This window comes from Ornithorhynchus anatinus, chromosome 4, assembly GCF_004115215.2.
Source record: "Ornithorhynchus anatinus isolate Pmale09 chromosome 4, mOrnAna1.pri.v4, whole genome shotgun sequence".
NCBI classification, from domain to species: Eukaryota; Metazoa; Chordata; class Mammalia; order Monotremata; family Ornithorhynchidae; genus Ornithorhynchus; species Ornithorhynchus anatinus.
Window position 1 is genome coordinate 132,916,648 of NC_041731.1, and position 14,353 is coordinate 132,931,000.

Below are 14,353 nucleotides of genomic sequence, written 5' to 3' on the forward strand. Positions count from 1 at the left end.
GGGACAACCTGATTCCCCTGTGTCTCCCCCAGCGCTTAGAACAGTGCTCTGCACATAGTAAACGCTTAACAAATACCAAGATTATTCAATTAGACTGTAAGCCTGTCACTGGGGAGGGATTGTCTCTATCTGTTGCCGAACTGTACATTCCAAGCGCTTAGTACAGTGCTCTGCACATAGTAAGCGCTCAATAAATACTATTGAATGAATGAATTTTGCAAATGAGGGAACTGAGGCAAAGAGAAGTGAACTGACCTGCCCAAGGTCACACAACAGACAAGTGGAAGAGCCGGGATCAGAACTCTGGTCCTCCGATTCCCAGGCCCGTGCTCTTTTCACCGTTACGCTGCTTCAGGAAGGTTTATGACTTTACAGACCAAGTCCAAATGAATCTTGGCTACGTGCCCTGCGTTGTGGTAAGCACTCCCTGGTTCAAACTGTTTTCCACTTCCAATTTAAAAAATGGTGGTATTTGTTAAGCGCCTACTATGTGCACTGTTCTAAGCGCTGGGGGATACAAGGGGATCATGTTGTCCCACGTGGGGCTCACAGTTTTAATCCCCATTTTACAGATGAGGTGACTGAGGCACAGAGAAGCGAAGTGACTTGCCCAAAGTCACACAGCTGGCAAGCGGCAGAGCCGGGATTAGAACCCACGACCTCTGACTCCCAAGCCCGGGCTCTTTCCACTGAGCCGTGCCGTCAGCCTCCTCCCGGACCTCCCTGCCTCCTTCCCTCCCCATCTCCCCGACTCCCTCCCTCTGCTCTTCCCTCACCCTGTCCCACAGCACTTGTGTATATATCTACGTATACACAAGTAGGGAAGCAGCGTGGCTCAGTGGAAAGAGCCTGGGCTTCGGTGTCAGTGGTCATGGGTTCGAATCCCTGCTCTGCCACTTGTCAGCCGTGTGACTGTGGGCAACTCACTTCACTTCTCTGTGCCTCAGTTCCCTCATCTGTAAAATGGAGATTAACTGTGAGCCTCACGTGGGATGACCTGATGACCCTGTATCTACCCCAGTGCTTAGAACAGTGCTCTGCACATAGTAAGCGCTTAACATTCATTCATTCAATAGTATTTATTGAGCGCTTACTATGTGCAGAGCACTGTACTAAGCGCTTGGAATGAACAAGTAGGCAACAGATAGAGACGGTCCCTGCCGTTTGACGGACTTACGGTCTAATCAAATACCAACATTATTATTATCTACATATTTATCATTCTATTTGTTTTATTAATAATGTATATATGTCTATAATTCTATTTATTTATATTGACGCTATTGATGCCCGTCTATTTGTTTTGCTTTGTTTTGTTATCTGTCTCCCCCCTTCTAGACTTTGAGCCCTTTGTGGGCAGGGATCGTCTCTCTTTGTTGCCAAATTGTACTTTCTAAGCGCTTAGTACAGTGCTCTGCACGCAGTTAAGTCCTCAATAAATGTGATTGAATGAATGAATGAAACAGACACATTCCTTGTCCACATCGAGTTTACGGTCTAGAGGGGAGACAGACATTAATAGAAATAAATGATAAATATGGACGTTAAGTGGTGCGGGGCGGGGAGGGCGGGGAAGAACAAAGAGAATGAGTGAGGGCGACGCAGAAGGGAGCGGGAGATGAGGAAAAGCGGGGCTTAGTCAGGGAAGGCCTCTTGGAGGAGGCGCGCCGTCCACAAGGCTTTGAAGAGGGGGAGAGTCATTGTCCGTGGGATTTGAGGAAGGAGGGCGTCCCGGGCCAGAGGCAGGAGGTGGGCCGGGGTCGACGGCGAGATTGGTGAGATGGAGGCCCGGGGAGAAGGTTGGCGTTAAAAGAGCAAAATGTGCAGGCTGGGTGGGAGTAGGACAGTGGCGGGGTTAGAACAGTGCCTGGCACCTAGTAAGAGTTTAACAAATACCATTAAAATGAAAAGCCTGAGTGGCCAACTTGGTCACTAAAACTAAAAAATATGTGAAACCACCAGCCGTGGAAATAACAGTAATAGAGAGGCGGCACGTCCCAGAGGGAAGAGCACAGGTCTGGGAGGTGGAGGACCTGGGTTCTAATCCCGGCTCTGCCTCATGCCTGCTGTGTGAATTTAGGCAAGTCTCTTGTCAGTCGATCGTATTTTTTGAGTACTTACTGTGTGCAGGGCACTTTAGTAAGCGCTTGGGAGAGTACCGTAAATAAAATAAAATTGTGGTATTTGTTAAGCGCTTACTATGTGCAAAGCACTGTTCTAAGCGCTGGGGGATACAAGGTGATCAGGTTGTCCCACATGGGGCTCACAGTTTTAATCCCCATTTGAGAGATGAGGTGACTGAGGCACAGAGAAGTTAAGTGACTTGCCCAAGGTCACACAGCTGACTAACGGCGGAGTCGGGATTAGAACCCGTGACCTTTGGCTCCCAAGCCCGCGCTCTTTCCACTGAGCCACGCCGCTTCTCTAACAACGTAACAGACACATTCCCTGCCCACAGGGAGTTTACAATTTAGAAGTCTTCTCTGTGCCTCAGTTTTCTCAGCTGTAAAAAGGAAATTAAATCCGGCTCCCTCTTATTTTGACAGTGAGTCCCATGAGGGACAGGGACCGGGTCCGACTTGATTATTTTGCATCTACCCGAGTGCTTAGTACACAGTGAATAGAGCCCGGGACTGGAAGTCAGAAGGTCATGGGTTCTAATCCCAGCTCCGCCACTTGTCTGCTGCATAAACTTGGGCAAGGCACTTCACTTCTCTCTGCCTCAGTTACCTCATCTGGAAAAATGGGGATTGAGACTGTCCCTGTGGGACTGGGACTGTATCCAACCCAATTTGTTTGTATCCACCCCAGTGCTTAGTACAGTGCCTGGCCTGTAGTAAGCTCTTAACCGATACCATAATCATCATTAGTATTTTTATTATTAATAATACTTGTATTTGTTAAGAGCTTACTATGTTCTAAGTGCTGGGGAGGATACAAGGTGATCAGGTTGTCCCACGTGGAGCTCACCGTCTTCATTCCCATTTTCCAGATGAGGGAACTGAGGCCCAGAGAAGTGAAGTGACTTGCCCAAAGTCACACAGCTGACAAGCGGCGGAGCCGGGATTAGAACCCATGACCTCTGAGTACTAAGCCCGGGCTCCTTCTACTGAGCCACGCTGCTTCTCACGCTGCTTGTATCCACCCCAGCGTTTAGTACAGTGCCTGGCCCATAGTAAGCTCTTAACCAATCCCCTAATTATCATTAGTATTATTATTATATCCTAAGCACTTAACAAAATTTACAATAGCGATGACACAAACATAAAGCTTTTTTTTCAAAAATATCTATACACACAGGCACAAATTCATTCATTCATTCATTCAATAGTATTTATTGAGCGCTTACTATGTGCAGAGCACTGTACTAAGCGCTTGGAATGGACAAATCGGTAACAGATAGAGACAGTCCCTGCCCTCTGACGGGCTCACGGTCTAATCGGGGGAGACGGACGGACAAGAACAAGGGCAATAAATAGAATCAAGGGGAAGAACATATCGTTAAAACAATAGCAAATAAATAGAATCAAGGCGATGTACATCTCATTAACAAAATAAATAGGGTAATGAAGATATATATACAAACGGCAGGGACCGTCTCTATCTGTTACCGACTTGTTCATTCCAAGCGCTTAGTACGGTGCTCTGCACATAGTAAGCGCTCAATAAATACTATTGAATATATATATATATGCCAACCCCCACAGACATGGACACACGTGCACGACCGCACATGTACACACATATCCACTCGCGGACGCACACCCGCACACCCACCCCCACCCGCCATCGTTTTCCAGGTGGCTGGTTGCCCTGACTACCGGATGTGAGAGGTCGGCCCCCGTCGCCCTGCCCTGTGGAAGTTTTCCGGTGCAGGAGTCTGGTAAACTCACCCACCTCCTCCCTGCAGACCTCCAAGGGGCTGAAGCAGCCCAGGGCAGACCGCGGAACTAGGCGCTCAGAGTGTCATTTGACCACTCACCCAGCCCGCTCCAGGTGACCCCAGCCGGTCCAGAGCCCGGGTCACTGAGGTGACCCTGGATCGTGCCGGAGTCTGGAAGGTTGAGGGGACCCCGGCCGGTCCAGAGCCTGGGTCGCTGAGGGGACATCGGATTGATCCAGAACCGGGGCTGCTGAGGTGACCCCGGATCGGGCCAGAATCTGGGCCACTGAGGTGACCCCAGATCATTCCAGAGACCGGACCGCTGAGGTGGCCCCAACCGGTCCAGAAACCAGGTCGCTGAAGGGACACCGGATCGATCCAGAACCCCGATGGCTGAGGCGACCCCCGAGCGGGCCAGAATCCAGGCTGCTGAGGTGACCCCATCCAGTCCAGAACCTGGGCCCCTGAGGTGACCCCGGATCGTTCCAGAGTCCAGACTGCTGAGGGGACCCCGGCCAGTCCAGAGCCTGGCTCGCTGAGGCAGATTAAACCAGAATCAGGGTTGCTGAGGTGACGCCGGATCGGGCCAGAATCTGGGCCACTGCGGTGACCCCAGATCATTCCAGAGACCGGACCGCTGAGGTGACCCCAACCGGTCCAGAAACTAGGGCGATCCAGAACCCCGATTGCTGAGGTGACTCCTGAGCGGGCCAGAATCTAGGCTGCTGAGGTGACCCCATCCAGACCAGAACCTGGGGCTCTGAGGTGACCCCAGATGGTTCCCGAATCTGGACCACTGAGGTGACCCCAACTGTTTCAGAATCCGGGCCGCTGAGGTGACCCCCGAGCGGGCCAGAATCACGACCGCTGAGGTGATCCCGGCCAGTCCAGAGCCCGGCCCTCCGAGGTGACCCTGGATCGTTCCAGAGTCCGGACCGCCGAGGTGACCCCGGCCGGCCCAGAACCTAGATCGCTGAGGTGACCCCGGATCAATCCAGAATCCGGGCCCCTGAGGTGACCCCGGATGGATCTAGAATCCGGGCCCCTGAGGTGATCCCAGGCGATCCAGAGCCCAGGCTGCTGAAATGACCTTAGCTGGGCCAGAGCTCAGACTACACAATCCGCTTTCTTCCCAGAATTTCCAGATTTAGGCTGCTCTTTCAGCGGAGTGTCTGGGGTTGGGGTTTCCTTCGGGAAGCAGCATGGCCTAGTGGGAAGAGCGCAGGCTTGGGAATCAGAGATCATGGGTTCTAATCCCAGCTCTGTCACTTATCTACTGTGTGATCTTGGGCAAATCACTTAACTTCTCTGTGCCTCAGCTACCTCATCTGTAAAATAGGGATTAGGATAACAATAATAATGATAATGATGGCATTTATGAAGCGCTCACTATGTGTCGAGCAATGTTCTAAGCGCTGGGGTTGATACGAGGTAATCGGGTTGTCCCTCGTGGGGCTCACAGTCCCCATTTTACAGATGAGGGAACTGAGACCCAGAGAAGTGAAGTGACTTGCCCCAAGTCACACAGCTGACAAATGACGGAGCTGAGATCAGAACCCACGATCTCTGACTCCCCAGCCCGAGCTCTTTCCAATGAGCCTCGCTGCTTCTCATAAGAGTGTGAACTTCATGTGTGAGTGCGACCTTCATGTGGGAACAGGGGACTGTGTCCAACCTGATGATCTTGGATCTACCCCAGAGCTTAGAACAGCGCTTGGCACATAGTAAGAACTTAACAAAGACCATCATTACTATTACTCTGCCAGGTCCAGCTGGTGTTGAAGCCACCAGGCCTAGTTTAGGAGTACGAGCCATCATATCTACCAAGAGGTGGGGGCTCTGGGGGCTATAAATCCCTTAATGTGGGGGAGCCGGGCTTGGAGAGGAGGCAGCTAAGGAAAGGGCTCCGGAAGCTGGATTCTAGTGCTCCAGAAAGAATCCAGAAAACCATTTCCTTGCCAGCCCCTTCCCTCCGCTCCAGACTCACTCAGCGCGAGGTCACGGGGCTGCCTCACCGCTAGCCTCGTGTCCGAGAGGATCCAACCCTCAGAAAGCGCGGGCCTGGCAGTCACAAGGACCTGGATTCTATCCCTGCCCCTTGTCCTGTGTGGCCTCGGGCAAGTCACTTCACTTCTCTGGGTCTCAGTTCCCTCATCTGGAAAATGGAGATTAAGACCGTGAGCCCGGTGTGGGACAGGGACTGTGTCCAGCTCAATTACCTTGTATGAACCCGGCGCTTAGTACATTGCCCGGCACATAATGAGCGCTTAATAAATACCAGAATTACTATTATTACCTGAGGCCCCGGGTAGGGGAGAAGTTACACCCGCCTCGGATCCCAGGACTGGAGGCAAGGCTTTTCTCCGACCTGCCGATCCCGCTGCGGAGAATGGTGCCGGATCCTGAACGGCCTTGAATCCCGGCTGCAACCGAAAGAGACAGAGGAGGCCAGCAGCCCCCATCTCGGACACGCTCACACGACCAGGATCGGGGCGAAGAAACTCTTCACCGTCTCCTCGCTTTAAAGCCGTCCATCCCCTCGCCCCCTCCTACCTCACCTTGCTACGTTCCTACTCCGACCCAGCCCGCACACTTGACTCCTCTAATGCCAACCTCCTCTCTGTAGCTCCATCTCCTCTATCTCACCGCCGACCTCTTGACCGCATCCTGCCTCTTGCCCGGAACGTTCTCCCTCCTCAAATCCCCCAGACAATGACTCTCCCCTCCTTCAAAGCCTTATTAAAGGCCCATCTCCTCCAAGAGGCCCTCCCTGACTAAGCCCTCCTCTCCTCTTCTCCCCCTCCCTCTGTATCGCTCAGACTTGCTTCCTTTAATCATCCCCCCACTCCCAATCCCACACTGCCTATGTACAGATCCACAATTTATCATATTAACGCCTGCCTCCCCATCTAGACTGTAAGCTCGTCGTGGGCAGGGAATGTCTGTTTATTGTTATATCATCCTCTCCCAAGCGCTTAGAACAGTGCTCTGCACCCAGTAAGCCCTCAATAAATACGATTGATAGTTTGATTGACAGACAAAGGACATTGGCCAAGCGGAAAAGGACAGAAAAGGAGAAGCGGTGTGGCCAATCAAGCCAACGAATTGAGGGCTTATCATGGGCAGAGCGTCGTACTCAGCGCTTAGGAGACTCCAGGAGGACAGAACTGGTAGACATTTTCCCTGCCCACAATGAGCTTACAGCCTAGAGGGGTCTCGTGGAGTGAGCCCAGGACTGGGGATGGTAATTCCAGCTCTGCCGCTTGCCTTCCGTATGACCTCGAGCGACCCCTTCTCCGGGCCTCGGTTTTCTCACCTGTAAAATGGGGATTAAATACCCATCTCCCTCCCCCCCGTAGACCGTGTGTCCCCCCCACACCCCCGAGACAGAGACCGTGTCCAATCCGCACCTACGGTATCTACCCCTGGCCCTCGGCACGACGCTCAGCACACAGCAAGCTCTTGGCAGAAACCACAATTACTGGGGACAAAGTGGTAGGAAAAGAAAATTTTATTTCCAAGCTAAGGAGGTATTACAAACGTCTGAAGAATAAAAAAAATATAAAGAGCATCCGAGGCGTCACGCGACAGTAACGTTACAGAAGGCGATATTTAAAGGCCGGCCGCGGCGTCCATCCCAAATCAACCGGCGCGGCGAGGACGGAAAAGAAACACAGCGAGAGATCCAAAGACGACAAAATAAGGAAAAACCTCCAACGGGCTTACGGCGGACGGGAGCTGCGGGTGAAGGCGTTTCGACGCTGCATCTGAAATCTCAGAAATGAAGATCCGCCAGCGAGGCGAACGAGCTCGTGAAACCCGGGGATGAGCGGGGCTCTGCCGCCCCGGCTGCGAGAGGCTGGAAGGTTAAAAGAGGTCTCCTGTGCCCCGACCTTCCAACCCCCTCTCTGCTAAGAGCCTCTGTTTCTTCTAGTCAGTCATATTTATGGAGCGCTTACTGGGTGCAAAGCGATGTACTAAGCACTTGGGAGGCGATAATACGACAAAAGAACGGACACATTGCCTGTCCACGACAAACTAACGCCGGATGTGTCTCCGTGTGTGTGTCTGCTGGGGCTCGCCCACCACCAGAAGGTCCTTTGTCCCCCCCCGGGGGATGGACATTACTGAGCTACACCCGCTCTCCCCGGCCAACCGGAATTCCGGATGGATGTGCCAAATGCCGGCCACCGACCCTCCGGACCGCCGGGATCCCAAAGCGGGGCCCTCGGGCCCGCGAGGGAGACGTGACGTGACATCGTGGAGAGGTTCTGCTCCCCTCGTGCCTCGGGACACGTCCAAATCGTGATCCTGCCTCTCCTTCCCCCTCTCCCAGAGGTCCGGCCGGCCACCCAGCTCTCCCAGATCTTGGGCAGAGCTGAACGAGACAACCATCCATTTACACCGGGAGCCCCATGGAGATCGGGACCTCGGTCCTCCCTGTGATCTGGTATAGGATAATAATCACTGTGACGTTTGGTAAGCGCTTTCTAAGTGCCAGGTACTGTACTAAGTGCTCCGGTGGGTACAGGAAAATCGGGTCGGACGCAGTCCCTGTCCTTCGTGGGGCTCACAGGCTCAATCCCCTTTTATGCGAGGGAACCGAGGCACAGAAAAGTAAGGTGACTTTGCCCAAGGTCACACAGCAGACAAGTGACGTAGCCAGGATTAGAACCCATGATCTTCTGCCTCCCAGGCCCGTGCTCTATCCACTACGCCAGGGCTTAATCTAGCGCTTAGCCCACTGTAAGGTCTGAACAAACACCCTAATCAAGATCACTATTAGTATTATTGAGAAGTGTCTTGGCCTAGTAGAAAGAGCATGAGCCTGGCAATCAGGGATGAGACATGGGTTCTAATTCTGACTCGGCCACTTTTTTTAAAATGTGGTGTTGGGGTTTTTTTTAGCACTTACTATACTATATGCCAGACACTGTATTAACCACTAGAGTAGATATAAACTAATTAGGTTGGACCCAATCCGTGTCCCCCATGGGGCTCACAGAACTCATTCCTATTTTACAGGTGAGGTAACTGAGGCGCAGAGAAGATAAGTGATTTGCCCCAGACCACACAACAGACGAGTGGCGAGGCTGGGATTGGAACCCAGGGCCTTCTGACTCCGAGGCCCGGGCTCCATCCACTAGGCCAGGCTGCTTCTCTGCCGTGTGACCTTAGGCACTTAACTCGGGGCCTTGATTCCCTCATCTGTTAAATGGGGATTCAATTCCTGTTCTCCCTCCCATTACACGGGGAAGCAGCGTGGCTCAGTGGAAAGAGCCTGGGCTTCGGAGTCAGAGGTCACGGGTTCGATTCCCGGCTCCGCCACTGGTCAGCTGTGTGACTGTGGGCAAGTCGCTTCACTTCTCTGTGCCTCAGTTACCTCATCTGTAAAATGGGGATTAACTGTGAGCCTCAGGTGGGACAACCTGATGACCCTGTATCTACCCCAGCGTTTAGAACAGTGCTCTGCTCATAGTAAGTGCTTAACAAACAAATACCAACATTATTACACTTATGAGGCTCGTGTGGGACAGTGGCTTAGTACAGTGCTTGGCACATAGTAAACACTGAACAAATACCACAGTTTTGATCACGGGCAGGGAATGTCACTGTTTATTGTTATACTGTACTTTCCCAAGCGCTTAGTACAGTGCTCTGTACCCAGTAAGTGCTCAATAAATATGATTTTGAATGAGTGAATGAATATTATTATTGAAAAGCAGCATGATCTAGTGGAAGGTGCAAGGATCAGGTATTAGACTTGGGTTCTCATCCCCGCTCTGCCACTCGTCTGCCCCGTGACCTTAGGAGAGTCACTTAACTCCTCTGGGCCTCAGTTTCCTCATCGGTAAAAGGGAGGGATTCAATACCTGTTATCCCTTAGACAGTGAGCCCCGTGTGGGACAGGGACTGGGTCCGACCAGGTATCCACCCCAGTGCCTAGAATGAAAAAGCGCTTAACTGGTACTCCACCGGCGAGCTGAGGCGGCGAGCGCTGCCGGGAGACCGGGAGAAGCTTCTCTCTTGTCCGCAGAAGGCCCCGCCTGCTCTGAGGGGTTTTGGGTTCCTCAGGGCCAGCGGAGGTCCCACGACACGTCTCCATGAGTTCTTGGGAGCCGATCCCGGCCCCGGGGAGGGACGGGGGAGACAGATCACCTCCCAGTCGATCAGTGGTACTTTCTGAGTGCTTACAGGGTACAGAGCACTGTATTAAGCACCAAGAAGGGCCAGAGAACCCAGACCTCTTCCCCACGGAGCAGGAGCCGGGGCCCATGAGCCGCAAAAACTCTGGAGGCCGTGTCTGGGGCAGACCAATCGATCAATCGGTGGTACTTATTGAGTGTTTACTCGGTACAGAGCACTGTACTACGTGCCAGGGAGGGTTGGGGAAGTCAGACGTCTTCCCCACGGAGCGGCGTCAGGGCCTGCGAGCCGGGAAGATTCCGGAGGCCGTGGCTGGGGCGGATCAACCGATCAATCGATGGTATTCACTGAGCGCTTTCAGGGCACAGAGCACCGTACTAAGCACCAGGGACGGCCAGAGGAGCTCAGACCTCTTCCCGTCGGAACAGGCGGCGGGAAAACTCCGGAGGCCGGGGCCGGGGCGGATCATCCAATCGATCCATGGTATTTACTAAGGCTTACAGGGTACGGAGCGCTGTGCTAAGCACTTGGAGATCTTATCTTTTCGAATGGCCCGGGATGCAGACTGACAAGGAGGGACGTTTCGGTAGTGTTGGCGAGCGGCCAGCAGACTCCCACCTAACAGAGCCACGCTGGGAGGGCTACGGGAGAAGGATGGAGACGACGGGGCAACGGGACAGCTGACGGACGGGGACCGAGGACGCGTTTTAAGGACCCGGTCCAACAAATCGTCAGCTAATAATAATAATAACGTTATTATTACTCCGTACTGTGTGCGGAGCCGGGATTAGAACCCACGACCTCTGACTCCCACGCCCGGGTTCTTTCCACTGCTTCTCACCGCTCCGGCCTGCTGAGTACGGGAGTCAGTGAGCTCCCTGTGGGCAGGGGAGTGTGTCTGTTGTTCTCTTGCGCTCCCCCAAGTGCTTAGTACAGTGTTTAGCTCACAGTAAGCACTCGATATATACGAATCAATGAAAGAACCAATGAGGTCGGATGAGCGCGGTGAAGCCGAGAAGGGGGCGACTTAAACGCTCCGCGGGGAAAGAGAGACGAGGAGGTGAAAGAGAAGGCAGAGAAAGGCACTGCAGACATTAAAGCACAGCAACACAACAAGGACAATTTTTTGTGTACCCCACGTGGCCGGCCCCGGGGATCCCACACCTCCCTTTTCAGCCACGCGAGTGCTCGAGGTTGAACTTCACCCTCCGGGGCACCTTCTCCGTTTTTTTTCTTTATGGCATTTGTTGAGCGCTTACTAGGCGCCAGGCACTGTACTAAGCGCTGGGTAGACACAAGCTAATCGGGTTGGACACAGTCCCTGTCCAGCGAGGGGCTCCCAGTCTTCATCCCCATTTTCCAGGGAGGGCACTGAGGCCCAGAGAAGCGAAGTGACTTGCCCAGGGTCACAGAGCAGGCGGGGGGGGGGGGGGGGAGCCGGGATTAGAACCCAGGTCCTTCCGACTCCCAGCCTCCTAGGCCGTGCTGCTTCTCACCACAAAGCTCACACATACACACACACGGAGCCACCACGTATGGCCCCCACACACGGAAAATAAAACACATGCAATACCGGCCGGTACGTCTGTTGAAACGAAGCACCGAGGAGCCCCGAAGCCTCAATTCTGACCCCTCCGATCTCATTTCCCGCAGACGGCGACTAACACATCTCTCTCCTGCGGCCTCCCTCCTTCCCGATTATCTCCCCCGCCGGCTCACCGCCCTCACCTGACCCGCTCTCCATCTCATCACCGCCCACCTGCTAAGCACTCAGAAAATACGACTGAACGAACACCGTCCCCTCCCAAGCGCTTAGTACAGCGCTGGGTACACGGGAAGCGCTCGATAAATACGATCGACTGGGTAACTGCTACCCGAGCGTCTCGCCCACCTTGCCCCGAGCGCTGGACTCCTTCCATCAGCTCCGCCATCCTCTCCCCGGGAGAGGTCTTCCCCGCTGCAAATATCGGGGGACGCCCCCCTCCGCCCCGTCTCCCGGCAAGACCCCAGGAAGAAATCAAGTGGTTAGTACAGTGCTCTGCACATAGTAGGCGCTCAATAAATACAATTGAATGAATGAAATCGCTCAGGAGGAGGAGGCAGGGAGGCCTAGTGGAAAGAGCGCACGTCCGAGAGGCAAAAGGCCAAGATTTGAGTCCCAGCTCTGCCCCTTGGGCGAGCCGTCTCACCTTCCCGGGCCTCAGACTGTGATCCCCAGGTGGGACAGGGATTGGGTCTGAGATGATGATCTTGTATCTACTTCAGCGCTTAGTACATTTCTTGACACAGAGTAGGAGCTTAATAACAATAATAATAATAATAATAATGTTGGTATTAAGCGCTCACTATGTGCCGAGCACCGTTCTAAGGTTAACCAACACCACAGTGATTATTTCCTCCTCTGGGCCACAGGGCACAATCACCACTCTCCCTTTCAGGTGACCTGCTGATTTCTGTACCCACCCTAATGTTTAGCAAAGTGCTTGGCACAGAGTAGGCCCTTAACAAACACCACAGTGAGCATTTCCTCCTCTTGGCAACGGGGCACAGTCGCTGCTTTCCTTCCTTGATAATAATGATGGTACTGGTTAAGCGCTTACTATGGGGCAAGCACTGTTCTAAGCGCTGGGGTAGATACAGGGTAATCGCTGTGTCCCACGTGGGGCTCACCGTCTTAATCCCCGTTTTCCAGATGAGGTCACTGAGGCCCAGAGAAGTGAAGTGACTCGCCCACGGTCACTCAGCAGACACGTGGCGGAGCCGGGATTAGAATCCACGACCTCTGACTCCCAAGCCCGGGCTCGTTCCATGGAGCCAAGCCGCTTCTCGACTCGTTGACCCGATGATCTCGCATCTACCTCAGTACTTAACAGAGTGCTCGGCACAGAGTAGGAGCTTAACAGACACCCCAGTGATCATTTCCTGCTCTGGGCAACGGAACACAGTCGCCTCTCTCCCTTTCAGGTGACCTGAGGATCTGGTACCTATCCCAGCGCTTAGTAAAATGCTTGGCACAGAGTAGGCCCTTAAACACCACAGTGAGCATTTCCTCTTCCTGGCAATGAGGCACAGTCGCTGCTCTCCCTCCCCATTGACCCGATGATCTAGTATCCACCCCAGGGTTTAGCACGGTGCTCAGCGCAGAGTCGGCACTTAAGAAACACCATAACGATCACTTCCTCTTCTGGGAAAAGGGGCACGATCGCCGCTCTCCCACCCTGTGAGCCCCACGTGGGGCAGGGCCGGTTTCCGATCTGATTACGCGGGCTCTGCCCGTCCCCGGCCCCCCAGTCCGGGCCCGGATGGATTCCCCTGGCTGGGCGGGGGTGGGGGGGTTCGGGGGTCCCCCAAACAACAGCACGTGGGTCACGCCTCCAGAGGGAGAGAGGCGCCCCTCGCAACCGACCGGGCCACGCCGGGGATCCCCCGACGGTCCGCACCCCACGGGACGGTCGTCTGGAGTCTCTCCTCCGGGTGACCTCTCCCGGGGTCAGGGGGTCCCGCGGGTCAGGGTCGGGGGGTTACCTGGAGCCCGCCGCAGACCGGACAGGCCGCCAACGGAGTCCTCGGGGTCCCGGGTTGGGGACGGCTCCGGTCGACGACCCCCGGCCCGGAGGGGCGATCTCGGGGGGTCGTCCGGGAGGGGTCCTCCGGGGGGTCCTCCGGGGGTCCCTCCGGGGCCTGGGCGGGCAGCAGCCGGCGTGGGGTGTCGTAGAGGTGGCGAGCCGAGGTGGGCACCTGGTAGTCGCCGGCGGGGCGGGATGGGCAGCCGCAGAAGGCCGGGTCGGGGCCCGGGGAGGCCAGCGGGCCCGGGCCCGAGGCGGCCACGGGCCCGGGGCACGAGTCCAGGCTGCCCAGGCAGGAGGAGAAGCTGCCCGAGTAGGAGGAGCGGCTGGCCGTGGCGATGCCACTGTCCAGCGAGCCCTGCCGGCCGGACTCCAGCAGCGGCCTGTCCGGCGGGGATCTCAACGGCAGGAGGCCGGCCCGGGCCTCCTCGCCGGCCGCCGCCGCCGGCGCCCCTCTCCCGGGGCCCTCCGGGGTCCCCCCGGCCGGACCCCCGGCCTCCGCCCACGCCGGGGCCCGGCCCCCGGCGTCCGAGTGGCTGGTGTCCGACGACGAGCTGGACAGGCTCCGGTCGTCTCCTGCAAAGGGACCGCATTCGTTCGTTCGATCGGTGGTATTTAGGAGAAGCGGCGAGGCCTACCCGCTCAGGATGGCACCCGGAGAGTTTCCCGGCCTCCACTACGCTCAATTTTGAGAGGGAGAGTGCAACTGAGGCCTACCCATCCCATTCCCAGCCTGGCCAGTGGCTAGCGGGCGGCA

General features: G+C 55.0%; 1 protein-coding gene across 1 annotated transcript in view; it reads right to left on the reverse strand.

Moving 5' to 3' along the window:
• Positions 1-14,353, reverse strand: part of LOC114811266 (protein Dok-7) — a 58,182-nt gene that overhangs the window by 25,113 nt on the left and 18,716 nt on the right. The window contains exon 4 of the mRNA XM_039911982.1: positions 13,556-14,172. Coding sequence (XP_039767916.1) covers positions 13,556-14,172 — 617 coding nt within the window. The remainder of the gene's footprint in view (positions 1-13,555; positions 14,173-14,353) is intronic.